The following is a 16,536-nucleotide window of genomic DNA, read 5'->3' on the forward strand; positions in this document are numbered from 1 at the left end:
TTAAAGAATCTATGATAGCTTGGGGGAAAAAGTTTGGACATGGGATTGAACTAGAGAAATGGCAGAAATTGTGGTCTCAAAATTATAAAATGACAATGTCAACAGCATACAAGGAAAATTTGTATAATATGTTTTACAGGTGGCACCTACCCCCAACGAGAATAGCAAGAATGTCCAAGAACAAGTCGGAAAAGTGTTGGAAATGTCATCAGACACTGGATTCATATTACCATATGTGGTGGACTTGTATAGAAGCTAAAAGGTACTGGATTAAAATCTACACGTGGTTGGAGAAAATGATACAAAAACACATAGACTTTAAACAGAGATTTTTTTATTGGAAATCATACCAGAAACATATAATAAAGATCTGAAATATTTGATTGTAAATGTTTTAACGGCAGCTAGAAATGTATCTACAAAAAATTGCAAAACGAGAAAATACCAACGCAGGAGGAAGTTATTCAAAAAAACAATGGAATGTGCCGAAATGAGTAAATTGACATTCGAAATTAGAGAATGAGAAGAGGTATGGGATTTGTTCTCCCAGTAGTTAGATAAAAAAAATATGGAAATGAAAAATCTTGGAGAAGTTTTTCATATTGTAATAATAGAATGAGATAGGTGATACCATAAAGGCATATTATTATTAAATAGATTTATAATGATGCAATGGAATATTGGTATATATATGAATCAAATATCTAGAATATTTTGTTTAAGATGAAGGAATAACAACTGTAGTTGAATATATGATGTACAATAATAACAACGTATCTATGTATATTTGATGGACAATTCGTGACTTTATATACAATTGAAAATGGTGATGCACAAGTACAAAATGTTGGAGAATTTTTTCATATTGTAAGAACAATAGAATGAGATAGGTGATACTATAAAGACATATTATTACTAAATAGATTAATAATGATGTAATGGAATGTTGGTATATACATGAATCTAACCTTTAGAATATTTGTTTAAAATGAAGGAATAACAATTGTAAACAGAACATATGAAAACAATGTACCTATGTATACTTGATGGACAATCTGTGATTTTATATATAATTGAAAGCGGTGATGCACAAATGTTTGTAACCAAATAACATGCTATATGTATATGTAATTGATGATGGTTTTATGTTTCATGTGTTGTTCATCTTTGTTTAAAAATAAAAAACTTTTTTAAAAAAGATGATCTACTGGCCAAACAGAATTTGAAGTTAATAAACCACTGGGGCATCTACCAGGGGAATTTTTAGAATGTCTTCCAAACTATTTCCCACTGTTTACAGGTTCTTGTTACCCCCACTGGGGCTGACCATGGACCCCGGCTGCACCACATTCATGAATAACTCTAGGACCAGAACTAGGTCCTGAGCCGGGGCATTCTCCTTGAAGAGGCATTCCCTGGGGTCCTGGGATGTATATGCTGCTGATCTCCCCGGGGGGGGGACGACACCCAGCAGTTTGGAGGCCTTATTCTTATGTAGAATGGATTTGAATAAGGAGGGTTTGAATAATGCAGGTTTGTCAGGAGAAAGATCCTTGTCCTCAGACAACTCCATATCTCCCAAGGTGTCCTCATCAAGAATGGACCCCTCTGTTGTTATAGAAGTTCCTGGGAACTGAGGAGTCCGGGAGTGGTACCTGCTCTGTGGGGAAGGGCGAGAACAGGACTGGGGTATATGTCCCAATTTAGCTTCCTTATGGCTCATTCCCTCTGCAATGCCCTGGGCAATTGAAATCCAACTAATGCAATTGCATGATGAAAAGAACTACAATTTTTAAATTTCCCCCTCCATCCTGTTGAAACACTCAGATTACTGAATTCTGATTCATTAGATCTGAAGGAATCGACCGTGAAAAAAAAATAATGTAGGAATTGTCAAGGAAAAAATTAATGAGAACTAAATGTCAGCACTGGTTGTGTAGAAATTTGTCAGTAAGTTCTCATCAACTTCATTTGGACCTAAAGAATGTTTTGGATTTTATATTTAAAAGGTAATTCTTTAGCATCATTTTTTCCAAACAGTATTTCCATGTTATTCATTAATCATAAATGCATTTACTTCTAATTGAACGATATTGAACCCAGTGGTTTCAGACAGTACAAGAAAATTCATTCTCAGATACACTATCACACTAAAATATCTTCTGAGACTGTAGCTGATCTTCAAAATAAAGAAGCTGGTCTACCTCAAAGCAGTCACTTGCCCGAGATACCAATTTTCCAAGGTATTCTTTGACTTCATCTTCACTTGCCTTCCTCTGTCTTGCTTGTTGGAGGAATTCATATACTTTTTCAAAAATGTCTGCTCCCAATTTTTGAATGGCTGTCCTGCCAGAAGGAGACAGTTGTAGGAAAGTTAATGAAAATATAAATAGTATATAGAACCCATTTTTAATTATAATTGAATATATACAGTAAAGTTTTGTAGTTGTGGAAGAAAATGGCTCTTAAATTTTTTAAAATTGTTTTTGCATTTAAAATAGTGCAGCACAGTGAAGCCATTATGGACATACAATCACAGTATATACACATAATCTCATCCATTAGCTGTCAGTCTGCTTACTACATTCTATCCTTCTATCCAATCACACTATTTACAATTTGTTCCGGTCTTGTCACCTTGTCTTATACCAATAATAAAGTCTGTTCCAAACTTCATAATATTCCCACTCCCCTCTATTTTAAAATTCTAGGCCTATCTGCTTCCGCACAGGCCAACATTTTTCTAATTATGTCTCTGATGGGATACTTTCTTTTTTCCAATACTGTGCATAGGTTATTCGCACTGCTGTCAATACATGGATAACTAAATAAAGCACATCCTTCTTATACCCCTCTGGTATTATACCTAGGAGGAAAATTTCTGGTTTGAACAGAATTTGATTTCTCACCAGTTGTTCCAGCCATAATTGTATCATTCTCCAATATCTTTTCGCCTTGTTGCATGTCCACCACATATGGAAAAAGGTGCTTGATGTGTTTTTTTGCACTTCCAATTTGGGACCAAATTTTAAAACATTTTTGAGAGCTGTGCTAGGGGAAGGTGCCATCTGTAAAACATCTTATACCGTTTTTCCTTATACGCCATGGCTATTGTTAATTTCTGATTGTCTAAAGTCTGAGTCCAAAATGGCTCTTTTTGATGGGATAATAATGCATGTAACCTGATACTCAGAAAAGATAGAGAGAGAGCATTCTGACACCCAATATACCATATTTTATTCCAACTTCAGTTGTGGCTAAATTAATTGGGATATAAAATCAAACATGGTTCACCGAAAAGGTAAATAGCAATAATATTTGAAGGAACTTCTTATGGTAAAATTATTTTTAACCAACGCCATTCGAGGCAATGGATAAACTTTTGATGTTTCAGCAGCAACATTGTTAGTTTCTTTGAGCAGATTTGAAATTGAACATAATCATATATATTACCTGTATTCAGTACAGTACAAACAAATGATACTGAACATACCATGAACATAACTTCCCTTTATATTATTTTGATGTTTATAGGTGCATACTATCTCTATAATAATTCTGTGGAAATTTCTATTCTATCTGGCCAAATACTCCATTACCTTTCTGGTCTCATTTGCCACATCATTCCTGGTGGCAAGTTAGAAACTTAGAAAAACAATCTACATTAATCAAGTGCTCCATAATTGAAGTATTTAAGTACAATGACAATAAAGATTATACTTAATGGTAATGGTACAATTGGTACTGGTACAATCTTAGGCTTATATATTGGCTCCAGAAGTTGCAGGTACTCCAACACTGGAAGTTTTTAAGGAGAGATTAGACAACCATTTGTCTGAAATGGTATAGGGTTTCTTGCTTGAGCAGAGGATTGGACTAGAAGACCTCCATGGTTCCTTCCAATTCTGTTATTCTGTTAACCTATGAAAAGGATAACACCAGTGGTGGGATTCAAATATTTTAACGATTCTCTGCCCTAACGACTGGATGGGTGGACATGGCTAGGTGGACCTGGCCAAGGGGTGTGACAGCATTCAGCCTTCTCCAGCACTCTGCCAGTCAAAACAGGACGCGGGGGTTAATTACAAAATGTGAGCTTTGCTTTGTGACATCCAGATCCAGTGAGCAAGGGGTGTGAATTGCACAGAAAATACACTTTTATTTGGTTATGAAGAACTATCCCCGAAGTCAGATGTACACTAAATGTAGACTGACTTTTAGCTACACATCTCCCTAGCAAACAGCAAATTTTAACGCTCCAGGTAAAGAGGATTTGAGGTAGGAGAAAAACTAGGCCTAAAACTTTGGTTCATTATATTCAAAAGTACAAACTCTGGTCAAGGAGAAATGTGCAAGCTGTTGCCAGTTTGGATTGCTGATATAAGACATTGGTATTTTTATCTCTAAGCACAGACAGACCATGAGGGGTGTATCCTGTTTATCGGTCAAGGACAGGGGACGGTTCCTCTATTTTCTTGCAGATGTCTACACTTTATAAACCACCCACTAAGGGCTTTTTATTCTTATCTTTTCTGTAATTTTCCACCCATCCTTTTACTGTATTTGGAATATGTATGTTAATGTAATTGTGTACGTCAAAATGAGTATAAAAGGTTGCTGAAGTGAACCATTCGGGGTTCAGACTATTACTCCTAACTTTGGTCTTTGAACCTTGCGCAATAAACTTTCTTGCATTGGAAAGAGCTGGTCTTTGACTCCTTGATTTCCACAACAGATTCATTTTAGAATGAGTAACCACAGTTTGCATGTTGGAAGTTCTTAAAGGAAGGCTGAGAAATTCTGTATTTTAAAGGGGTGCAGAATAGCCCTTCTCTGCCTGAGGCTTTAGAGACCTGGCACCAATCAAAACACTTTTTGTGAAGCAAGTGATCAACACTGATAGGGTAAGCCACTATGAAAATAAGAGCAAACTCCACTCCCTTCTAGTACTGATGATTTTTGGTAATGAAATATTTGCAAGGAAACTATCAAGCTCAGAGAGCATCAAGGAGCCCACAGTTCAACCCTGAGCTACAAATATTCTTTTCTATTGATACTTTTTGGTTAGAGGGACTCAGAGCCTGCTTCATATGAGATGGCTCCCAGTGGATTTCATTCTACAAATTTGATATGACTCCTGTAAATAAGGAATGTAGAATTCTAATGAGTATCTGATCCTTCATACATCAAAAAATACAAAGCTAAAGGATAAACAAATAAACAGATTTGAAAAAAAGAAAAGGCTTACGAAAGAAAAAGTGAAAGAAAGAAAGGAAAAGAAGGAAAACTGAAAAAGAATGACTTCCAACTTTCTTTGGTTCAAAATCTTACTCTAAGATTAACATTTGTCTACATTATTTCCCTAATCCCTTATTTAATCATCAAGGCCCAGATCAACTTTTAATTTCAGTTTCTCAAAAAAAGTCCAGTAATGGTTCTTATTATTTTAATCACTATTTGTTAACGAAACCACAACTGATTTATTTAATTGCACCAAACTCTAAATAAAACAGGAATGGAATGGAATTTTGTTATGTAATTTCCTATAGAATTCCTCTTATTTCTGATTTGGTGCATATATGACTATTAATAATATTGGGTTTTCTGTTGTCTCTAATGCAATCATTAGTATCCTGCCTTCTTCATCAGAGTAGACTTCTTTGGAATTTATTTTTTCCTTTATATAGGTTGCTATCCCTATTTTTTTTAATCTGCTAGTGCTGTGTATAATTTTCCTAGTTTTTTGTTTTCCAGTAAGTTCTTATGTTCCCTTTTAATATGCACTTTCTGTATACAGATTATATCTACCTTCAGTTTCTTAAGTTTATTAAACATCTGCGCTCTTTTTTTTTTTGGGTGCGTTCAGTCCATTCAAGTTTGTTGAGATAATTGTTATTTCCTGGTCCATCTTTAGATGGGGTGTTTTTTGTTGCTTCTGGTTTGTATTTGACTTTTCCCTCTCGCACCCTCCTTTTCTGCTCTCTCTCTTTCTTGCCTCTGTTCTTCTTTCCTGTTTCTTTCCTTGTCTTCTGATGTTTCTTCCTCTTGACTTCTACTTTCTAGGCCCTCTTTACTTCCTTGATCTTCCCCTGTGCAGTATTTCTCATAGAATTCCTGCGCTTCTTCTGTATTCTCTATCTTATACCTTTTTCCTTGCCAAGACACCGGTACCCCTTCTGGTACCAACCATCTGTACATTATGTTGTTTTTATTTAACTGATTTGTTAAAAATTGGTATTGTCTACGTCGTTCAGGAATTCTCCGTGGAATCTGTTTAAGCGTGATCAACTCTTTTCCCTGGTATGTAATTGTCCATTCTCTGGTTTTTTTGTATACTTCATCTCTAGTTGTTTTTTTGGGAAATCTTACATGCACTTTTCTCAGGAGCCTATGTCTTCTGGCATAATTAGTATGCACACGGTAAGCTTCATCAATATCCTCTCTCAACTCTTGTTCTTTTCTCTGTAGAATTCCAGTGAAGATTCCATTCATTTTTCCTTTCAGGTCTTCCTCCTTCTCTTCCGGTATGTTTTGGAATCTTAAATAGAATGCAACCTTTTCATTTTCAAGTCAGATTATTGATAACTCTAATTCTTTATTAACTTGTCTATATTCCAGCTCCATTTTTTCCATCTTCTGGTCTGTTTGTTCTATTTTTGTTTCGATATTCTGGATTTTCTGTTCGTTGATTGCTAAGGCATTCTGTATCCTATAAATTTTGTCATCCATGGTTTTAATATTTCCTTTCAAATCTCCCATTTCATTTTTCATTTCTTCATGATTCCTCCTTGTCTCTTCATGATTTGTAGCCGTCACTTCTTGGTTTTTCATCAATGTCTCTTGTATCATCTGGAGCATCAATTGCATACTCTGCATTGTTGGTGCTGGTCCCGTTGTTCCTGCCATCATTCCACCTTTCTCCAGCCCCAATGCACTCTCAATTGATCTTTGATTCAAAGAGGGGGGTGTTGCCGAGATCATATTAGGTGTGGTTTTTTAAACTAACTTTCCTGAAGTTGCCATTCTTATCCCCCTATTTATCCTTGTCCACACTTGCATATAAATTCTACTTTACTTCTACTTTATCAGCAATATCAATAGTATCAATAATTATATATCTCAATATTTAGCAATAATTAATCTTCCTTAATATCTGAACATTCCTATGTATTATTCTATTCTGTTTTTGATCCTTAATCATTATATATCCTAGAGTTATATATCACACTGTTATCTTATACCAATAGATGTCTCTCAGTTGTATCAATTGTATAGGTATTCAATTCTATAATTAGTTTCTCTCTATGCATATATATCAGCTTATGTCAATTGTTAGCTTTCTTGCATCAGATTTCACGGTTCAAATTTTGATCCACTAGGTGTCACCCTCTCTTCAGTATCCCTGTTATTGTCAATCAGTTAATACAACAAGTCCAGTGACAAAGGAAAATAGAGGGTGGGTGGGTAACGAAGCCCTCTAATCATTCCAAAAGAGCAAGAAGAAAAAAGTCAACAAGTCAACAACCAACCCGAATGTTAAACAATCCTTCTGTGCTTTACACATCTTCTCAGCAGTTATTATGTCCTACTCCTGTTGTCCATGCTGGGTTTTCGTTCTCCCTCTGGCCACCTTAATTCAAGTTATTTACGCATCAATTCCAACTCAGTGATTCTGCTCTCACAGCTTTTTGGCAAAAATCTGAAAAATCTCCTTCCCAGAACCTCCTTCTTTCCAGCTCATCCTCTCTGCCAATTTTGCATTGTTCTCCTCTTCTTTGGGTTGTCAATAATAGTAACAGATGTCTCAATTTCAACTTCTTTCTCTCTCTGCTTCCTTCTTATGCAGTCGCCATCGCTCCGGTCCAGACCAAGTGGCAGGATAGATCCTCATCTGTTTAGTGGGTTTCTCCTACCCCTGGGAGGACTTGCCTTATCACCCCAGGGTCTTCAGAGTTTCCCCTTTAATCTCCAGAATCCGTCCAGGATCCACAGCGCTCAAAAATGAGCCCAAACGAAGAAGTTAGAGTTAGGGGTTAGGAGGACTCCCATTCCTCAACTCCAAGAACGATGACACCACCACAGGAAGTCTGTGGCATATAATTCTTACTATTCAAAAAGTGAACTCCTACTCACACGGAGGAAGCCTAAAAGGCCATTAATTTGGTTTAAACAAAGTTCCAAAGAACATGGCATCCATGAAAGAGAAAAATAAAAGAATGAAAGACAGAAGTACTGAAGAACTTAAAAAATAATGGTATGAAGGGATATTAAAAAACAGCAAATAAAGTTTCAAAACATATAATATAGAACTGAAATGCATAAATATAAAATAATTTTAATGAAAACTTTTTATGTAATACTTTGATCATATTAATTACTATACATATTAAAATAAATGTACCTAACAAATTCAAAATACAATTTGAGCTCACCTCAAGATCATATTTACAACGCAATCTTATGCATGTCTACTCAGAAGTAAGTACCATTGTCTTCAATGGGGCTTACTCGCAGCTTGCAGCAGAGAAATTTTCTATTAGGCTCCAATTTAGTCAGCTTCATTCTCAAGTGTCCTCGCTCAGTGATATTCAGTCGATTTCTTTTCTTCGGTAGCAAATCATTTACAGCACTAAAGCCACATTCAACTAAATATGAAGATGGGAATGGTAACAGCAGTTTTCTTGCAAAGTAAGTTGAATTTGGATATTTAGTTTCTATCTCATCACAAAGCCATGCCATCACTCCTTTTATATTGAATAAAGTTTTAAGGGACTTGTCATTTTGCATTTCTGAGAGTTTTTCTTGGCATTGAAACATCAGATAGATCCACCAGCACTGGCTGCACTATCCATGTTGGAAAATCAATTTGTTTTAAATCAGAAAATCTTTCTTTCAAATCAGAGGCCAATATTTTCAGATGATCCATAATGACAAGTAGTCACCTCACATTTTTTAGCCAATGAAACATGTCATTTTTTTGTCAGAAATATGTTTTTGACATAACTCTATAAATATAATGAAGCCAAATAACTTTGCCTTTGCATCAACAAGAGTTTTATTTGTTCCTTGAAGTTGTTTATTCAACATATTCCGTTTTTAAAGATATCTGCTAAATAACTCACAAATGCTTTACCATCAACAATTAGCAGCTTCTTCATTTCAGGCTTGTCACTTAAAAGTCACTAAGAACATCACATAGTTCCATGAATCTTTTCAAACAATTTCTCTTTGAGTACCACCTTACCTCAGTGTGAAGTACAAGTCTCACATGGTCTGCATTTTTATCTTCACAAAATTGCTTGAAGAGATGCTCACATTTGGCATTAGCTTTGATAGCATTGATATATTTTATAACTGATTTTAGTACCTCACTAAGAACAGGGGGGGGGGGGAATTGGAAACTAAGTTCTCTTTAAGAATAACACAGTGCACAAGAAGCATTTCTGGATTCTCATCTTTCATCCATTTTAATCAGCCATTTTTCTTGCCTAAAAGCACCATCTGCAGAACAAGATGTTATATTTTCCATTGATATATTATTGACATCTAAATAATTTTTAGTTTATTATATATATATATCAGTAGGGATTATGGTGGTCTCTAATGATTTGCAGAATAACATTTTTTAGCAAATTCATCTTTATCAATATATCTTGCATAGGTAAGCAATATGGCCTCATTGTCTCTTAGAGTTGTTTCATTCATTTGTACTTGATCATTGTACTTGAAATCATTTTCTTGATTTCAGCTTTTCAACAAGTTGTGTTTCAATATCTTCACTCATTTAATCTATTCTGCTAACAGTATTGTTACTGAGCGGTATGGCTTTTACATATTTGTCATCTTTTTCCAGAACTGTTTTAAGAAATGCTGATATTGATGGTTGAATTAAATCCTCCCCTATAGTATGATTTTTTTCCAGATTTAGCAATGAATAAAGAAATTTCATAACTAGTCTCAAGAGTACAACTGACAGTAACAGTTTGTGCAATGAACAGAGACTTTATTGTTGATCTTTTTTTCAAACTTCTCCTTTAAAGACTTGAAGCAATTTAAATCTGAATATACATATACACTATGTTTCGCCTTCAAATGCGCCTCAAGACGACCTCGTTTCATTGATTTGTTGGTCAAGCATTGTTGGCATAAGAGGCCGAAATGTGACTGTTCATCGTGGATAGTTGGTATAAAGCCAAGTTTTAAATATTCTTGTGAATATTGACAAACTTTTTTCTTGCCTGCACTATTCATTTTATGAATAGGGTTTGTGACTAAAAGAAATAAATGTGAGAAAAACTTATGAAATGATGCAAATTATTAAAAGAAATAACTATTAAAAGAAGATGGCACAGAAAGAGAGAAATTAAAAAAACATTCTTAATTTATGAATAATAAGATTGTCATGAATGAAAGGAAAGTTGTAACTTAGGACTCTCCTACTTGCCCACTCGGTTTGAACCTGTAGCTTAGTGGGGAAATGCTTTGGTAGTTCAGTAGGTGAAAGTGAATCACACAGGCCTGGTAAGGCCTACGCATGCGTGGCCCAGCCCCAGATTGCTCTGAGAAGAAAGTCTTGTAAAACACGGCCTGGGAAAACACAGACTAAAAATAATGGTAAATCTATTTTTTTACTTCAACTTGGTTCCTGGTTCTGTATCCTCACTGCTGGGCTTCCCCCAGCAGCCATCCACTCTGTCTCCCCACAGAGCAGCTCTCCCTGAAACTACTCAGCAGAAATCCCACAAGAGAGAGGGAGAGGGAGAGGGAGAGAGAGATGGCTGCCCGGCCAGGTGGCTGCCCGGCAGACTTCTTCCAAGGTGGCTTGAGTGGACCAAGCCGCAGATGTCACAGCGCTGCATGTAGAGTGAGCTGTAATGTTTGCAGGGACCTGTATGGATTGAAGTTCATAAGACAATTTAATACAGGCTCTTATCCAGCACCCCAGACTAGACGATGAAGCCTTGGTACCCAAGGAGGCCTGGCGAAAGGAGATAGAGAGAGCTTCCGAGTGGCGGAACGAGGCGGTGGGGTCGATGTAGATCTTGAGGGCACAACATACGTCAAAAGTGTGCCACTTGCGCTCCCTCGTGTGATGGGGAGATGGACAGAAATCAGGTAAGGTCAACTTCTGACCTCGGTGGAAACAGCTATTGACCTTCGGTATGAATGTCGGGTCCAGTCTTAAGACAACTCGGTCTGGATGGAACACTCACAAGCCATGCCTGACTGAAAGAGCAGCCAAATCAGGAATACGTCTGGCTGAGGTTATAGCCACCAAAAACAGCGTTTTAAAAGACAACAGTTTCAAAGAAGTGGATCTCATAGGTTCAAAGGGCGCGGAAGTCAAAGCCTCTAGGACACAAGGTAAGTCCCAAGTCGGATATCTATGTATGGCAGAGGGACGCAGGTTGGACCCTCCAAGGAGAAATCTCCAGATTGAGGGGTGAGAAGGTAGATGTTCGGATGCCAGGCTATCCAGAACAGAGGCCAGAGCGGCCACCTGTCGGTGTAGTCTGTTAGGTGTAAGTCCCTGATCAAGCCCCCTCTGCAGGAAGTCCAATATCTGTGGAATGGATGCCCTAAGTGGGTCAACACCACAGAGCAAAAGTCCACCACGTGGCGTAATAAATGCGGTTAGTAGAGCTTCTGCGTGATGCCTGAATGGTAGCAATAACGTTGAGGGAGATGTTATCGGCTGTTAAGGCTTGCCGCTCAATCGCCATGCAGTTAATTGCAGCCACTGGGGGTCGGGATGACAAACTGACCCTTGGTGTAGAGACAGGAGAGACCGTGAGATGTGCCATAGGGTGGAGATTGACAGAGCCACTAGGTCAGCATACCAAGGCCGGCGTGGCCAATGCGTCCAGGAGACCCCTGGGCCACTGGCATCTGAGAGCGTCTACTCCTTCTGCCATGGGGTCTATGAACCTCGAGTAATACCTGGGTACCTGGTTATTGTCTGCTGTCGCAAACAGGTCTAGGTCTAGAACTGGAAGGCCGAACCATAGTGTCAGGCGATGGAAGAGGTTCGGATGGATGCTCCACTCTGCCTGATCTAATGTCCGGCTCAGCCAGTCTGCTTGGACATTGGAGACCCCTGAGATGTGTTCTGCCCTGAGAGATGACAGGTGAGATTCCGCCCACTGGCACAACAGGTTGGACTCCTGCATCAGGGACCAGGAATGAGTTCCCCCCTGTCTGTTTATGTGGTCGTGGTATTATCCATGAGGACTAATATCTGTCGGGCCTGAACTCTGTGGAAATGAACCGCCTGCAATTCTAGCCAATTTATGCTGTTTTGGCTCTCTTCGAGGGACCACTAGGTCCTGCATGTGTGCCCCCCATCCTGTCAGACTTGCATCTGTCGTAAGTGTGAGACGGCACTGCTCTCTGAACAAGGTCGCTGGAGACTGCCACCATTTGAGAGAGTGTAATACCTGTCTGGGAAGGGGGACCCTGAGAGGAGAGCTGCCCTGTCGGCCTTTTGATGTGGAAGCATGAACCATTGAAGGCTCCTGCTGTGAAACCTGGCCCACGGAACAATCCCGAAGCAGGATATCATCTTGCCCAAGACTTGGAAGAGAAGAAGAAGGGATGCCTTGCGTAGACGTAGCACCTTTCAGACAAGTTCCCTCAGACTGAGAATGCGGTCGTTGGATAGGAACACCCTCTCCGCCATGGTGTCTATCAAGCCCCGAGGTGCAGAAGGCAAGTGCTGGGAACAAGGTGACTCTTTTTGAGATTCACCCCGAACCCACGATTCTGCAAGGTGTGAATGGTGAGGGCAAGATCTCTTTCTGCCAGAACCAGAGACCTGGACAACAAGAGGATGTCGTCCAGGTAACAGAGAATCCGAACTGGGAATGACCTGATGTGGGTGGCCAGTGCTGCCAGTACTTTTGTGAATACACTGGGGGCAGAGGATAGACCGAACGGAAGAGCTCAGTACTGGAAGTGCCTCCCCCCATAGGAGAAGCGGAGATATTTTCGGTGGTCTATGAAGATGGGGGTATGAAGGTAAACTTCGGTCAAATCTACCAATGTGAGGAAGTCGCCTTTCCTGACTGCCTGGAGGATGGTGTGCAGAAAATGACCGGTTCAATGTTTTTAGATCTAAAATTGGTCTCCATCCCCCAGAATTCTTCGGTACCACAAACAGGTGGGAATAAAAACCCTGCCCTTCCTGATGGGGAGGACCCGGTTGGATGGCCTGGATCTCCGACATGTGCTGAATGGCCTGTTCCATCAGTGCCCTCTTGCGAGGACACCAAGAGACCGGGCATGGCATGAAGTGCTCCTGGGGATGGAGAGGAATTCTAGTATGAGACCAAATTTGACAGTTTTGAGTACCCAATTGTCTGTTGTAGTCTCCCCCCAGCAGTGGGCAAAGAACGCCAGGCGGCCTCCAATCGGAAGGGAGTCCAGATAGTAATTTCCTATGTGAAAAATGATGTTTGCCTCCTCCACGGTAAGGTTTCTTGGAGGGGAAATGCTGTGTGTTTCTATTGGACCTGTCCTGGTGAGATCCCTGTCTGGGAGTGTAGGATTGGCATTGAGGACAGGGAAGGAAGGTTCCCTGTCCGCCGGTCGAAAGGGCGACTTCCTATAGAAGGGAGCGGGCCAACTGTTCTGTTTATTGTAGATGGATGAAAGGACCTTCCCCTTGTCTTTAGATTCCGTGAGGTACAGGTCTAAGGGAGTACCAAATAATTGGGTACCACTGAATGGGGAGGCTGCTAGGTGCCACTTGGTATGGACATCTGCCTGCCATGGCTTGAGCCAAAGCAGACGCCTGGCCATGACCGAAGAGGCCATGGCTTTAGAAGCGAATCTAGCAGCATTAAGGGAAGAATCAGCCACAAATTCAACCGCTGCCATGATCTTGTTGAGATCCCTATGTGATCTAGTATCAGTAGGAGCAATGCACTCCTGAAGCTGTTCAATCCAAACCAGGGCCGCCCTGGAGAAAAAGGAAATGGCCATAGAGGCCTAACAGCCCAGGCCCCATCCTGATAGTTTTTGACTAAGGTTTGATCTGATCTTTTGTCCTCAGGCTTGAGAACCTCCTCAGGGGCTCCAGAGACCACAGTAGCTGAAGACAGGGCTGAAACCAGTGCACCCACTGGGGGAGTCTCGAAAAACTTGATGAGGTCTGGTGCAATATTGTAGAAACGTTTGTCAAGGTTGGTCGGCTGTGGGCCCTTGCCTAGAGACTCCCACTGCTTCTGGATGACGTTCAGGAATATCTTGGGAAAAGGGATCACCTCTTTTTCCACCGTGGGTTCGGTGAATGGGGTAATGGGACCCTCAGTTAAAGCCAGTTCTGCCAGTTTATCCTGTGAAGTAGAAGCTGAAGCAGAAGATGGTAAGTTAGCAGTTTTAATGGCCTTAAGAAGAAGGGACTTGAAACGATCAGTTTTGAATAATCCAGTAAAGGCAGGGGTATCTGGGGTGACCACCTCGTCATCAGACAAGTCTGAGTCCCGCAGGTTATCTTGTTCCCCACCAAATGAGACTTTGAAGAAGAGGCAGAGGGATCAGGTTGCTGAGCCGCAGCAGAAGATTTATGCTTATGGCCATGTGATGGAGCAGGTTGAGGTTGCTGTTGTAGGCCAGCAGCCATGACCTGTTTAATGGTTTCAGTAATGATGGTTGCCATATCAGCAGGAAAGGTGTACTTGGTATAGGGGGACCCAGAACCATGTGTAACCGGGAGGGAAGCCTGTTCAAAGGTGCACTCCCTATTGAGAGGGACATCAAAGAAATTGCCTCTGTCGTCAGGTTCCATTGAAGACGAGGACTCCAAAGAAGACAATTCCCCTTCTGAATAGGCTGGGGGGGGGGTATGGTAGGCAAGACAGTTGGAGCTGGGGATGCCACTTGGTGATCCTCGGAGGGAGGGAGGGAGGGAGGGAGAGCTGGGCAGTTAGACTATGTTGTTGTTTTTGGGCCCTCTGAAATTCTTTCTCAAGGGCCTTCTGCCTGTGCTCTTTTGCCCTGGTAGTCGCTTTAGAGACCTTGGGGTTTACTCCTGAGGAAGGGGCCTCTGGCTTGCCTCTTCCTGCTGCTCTTTTCCCCTGATGGCCCTGCCTCCTCTAATCCTGCATTCGTATCCATAGCTGGATCAGACATTTCCCCAAACATAAATCAACACCCCAATAAGATAGGCAACGGTCTCACCCGTTTGCTGGCCATGTGCTCCTGATCCGGTCCACCTGAGGTGATCCTGCATTGCTAGGCACTCCAAACGGCTGCTGTAGAGTTTGCACCTTTTTTAAAGCACCCAAAATGGCCGACTTTTTTTCTCTGAGGCTTTTCTGAGCCTCAAAATGGCCACCGCTATCTTCGTGTGCTTTTCCGACCTGCAAAATGGCCATCGATACCAAGTGTGGCCAGCCGATCTGCAGAATGGCCCCTGGACTCACCTGGAACCACTGCACACGTCCCTCCGAGTGCCCAGAATTAAGGAGTGCCGCAGGGAAACGGCCGTGGAGCCGTAGCTCGTGAGCTGGCTGATCTGATTGCACAGCAGGCTTCCTGAGTGAACTCATGGCCATGGGCAATTAGACGGCTGAGGAAAGGCAGCCAGAGATCAGTTTCGAATTTCCCTCCAATTTGTAGAATGAAGGATTATTTAAGGAACCAATTTAAAGGAACAATAATTTTTTTTGGAAAAATTCACCAATTAAAGATATAATTAAATAATTTGGAGGAGAGATCAATTCTCACAGCCAGTCCAGATTGGACTGAGTCTGAAAGTGGGGAGGAGCCACAAGGGCCCAATGACATCATAAGTGTAGACTCAGTCCGATTGGTTAATGAACGGAGCATACCCAGTCTGGCTGCTGTCTCTACGATAACAGGAAAATACATCCTCTCCAGCAAGCTATGTCCAGATAAGCAAGAATTAGTACTAGACAAATAATCAAGCAGAAAAATATACAATAATCCAGCAGTCCCCAACTTTCTAACTTGGTGGCACGGCCCGGATAACATGGCCCAGTGCACAGAGGAGGGCATGTGAGGGTGGGGCTGAAAATTTTTAGCAACCGGTTCTCTGCCCAGTTGCTGGGTGGATGTGGCCATGAGCGGCATGGCCTACTTGGCCTCCTGCACCATGGCAGGGGGGAGCCATTTTCACTCTCCCCAGGCTCCAGAGGCTTTCCTCAAGCCTCCGGGATGGCGAAAACAGACTCCCCTGTGCTCCAGAGGCCCTCTGAAAGCCAGAATCAGTCCACATTCCGGTCTGCACTAGTGTAGGCCCTGCACTTATCTAGCATGATGAACTGGCTGCGTGGAGACTCTTGGGAGGAGGGTGGGCAGGACCAGCCAGTCCTTCCAACTACCAGTTCAGTGAACCAGATGCTAAATTAGCACCCAAACCAGTCCGAATCCACCCCTGGGTGTACACGCGAATGCACACCTCCATCTGTATGAGTGATGTGCATGCGCACTCTCCACTCATACATATGGAGCTTCATGTGCAAGTGGAAGGTGCTTGCACTTGTGCATGAACCTCTCATGTGAAGGAGTGCA

At 41.0% G+C, this 16,536-nt stretch overlaps 1 protein-coding gene across 2 annotated transcripts in view; it reads right to left on the bottom strand.

The window, feature by feature from the left end:
• Positions 1–317: 317 nt before the first annotated feature.
• NEK11 (NIMA related kinase 11) overlaps positions 318–16,536 on the bottom strand; it is a 193,745-nt gene continuing 177,526 nt past the window's right edge. The window contains exon 16 of one of the 2 annotated variants that reach the window (XM_081971081.1): positions 318–2,346. In XM_081971081.1, coding sequence (XP_081827207.1) covers positions 2,151–2,346 — 196 coding nt within the window. In that variant the 3' untranslated portion in view covers positions 318–2,150. Of the gene's footprint in view, positions 2,347–3,853; positions 3,922–16,536 lie in introns of those variants that run through there. The other variant, XM_081971082.1, reaches the window with a different exon arrangement.

This window comes from Natrix helvetica (genome assembly GCF_964273705.1).
Source record: "Natrix helvetica genome assembly, chromosome: Z".
Lineage (NCBI taxonomy): Eukaryota > Metazoa > Chordata > Lepidosauria > Squamata > Natricidae > Natrix > Natrix helvetica.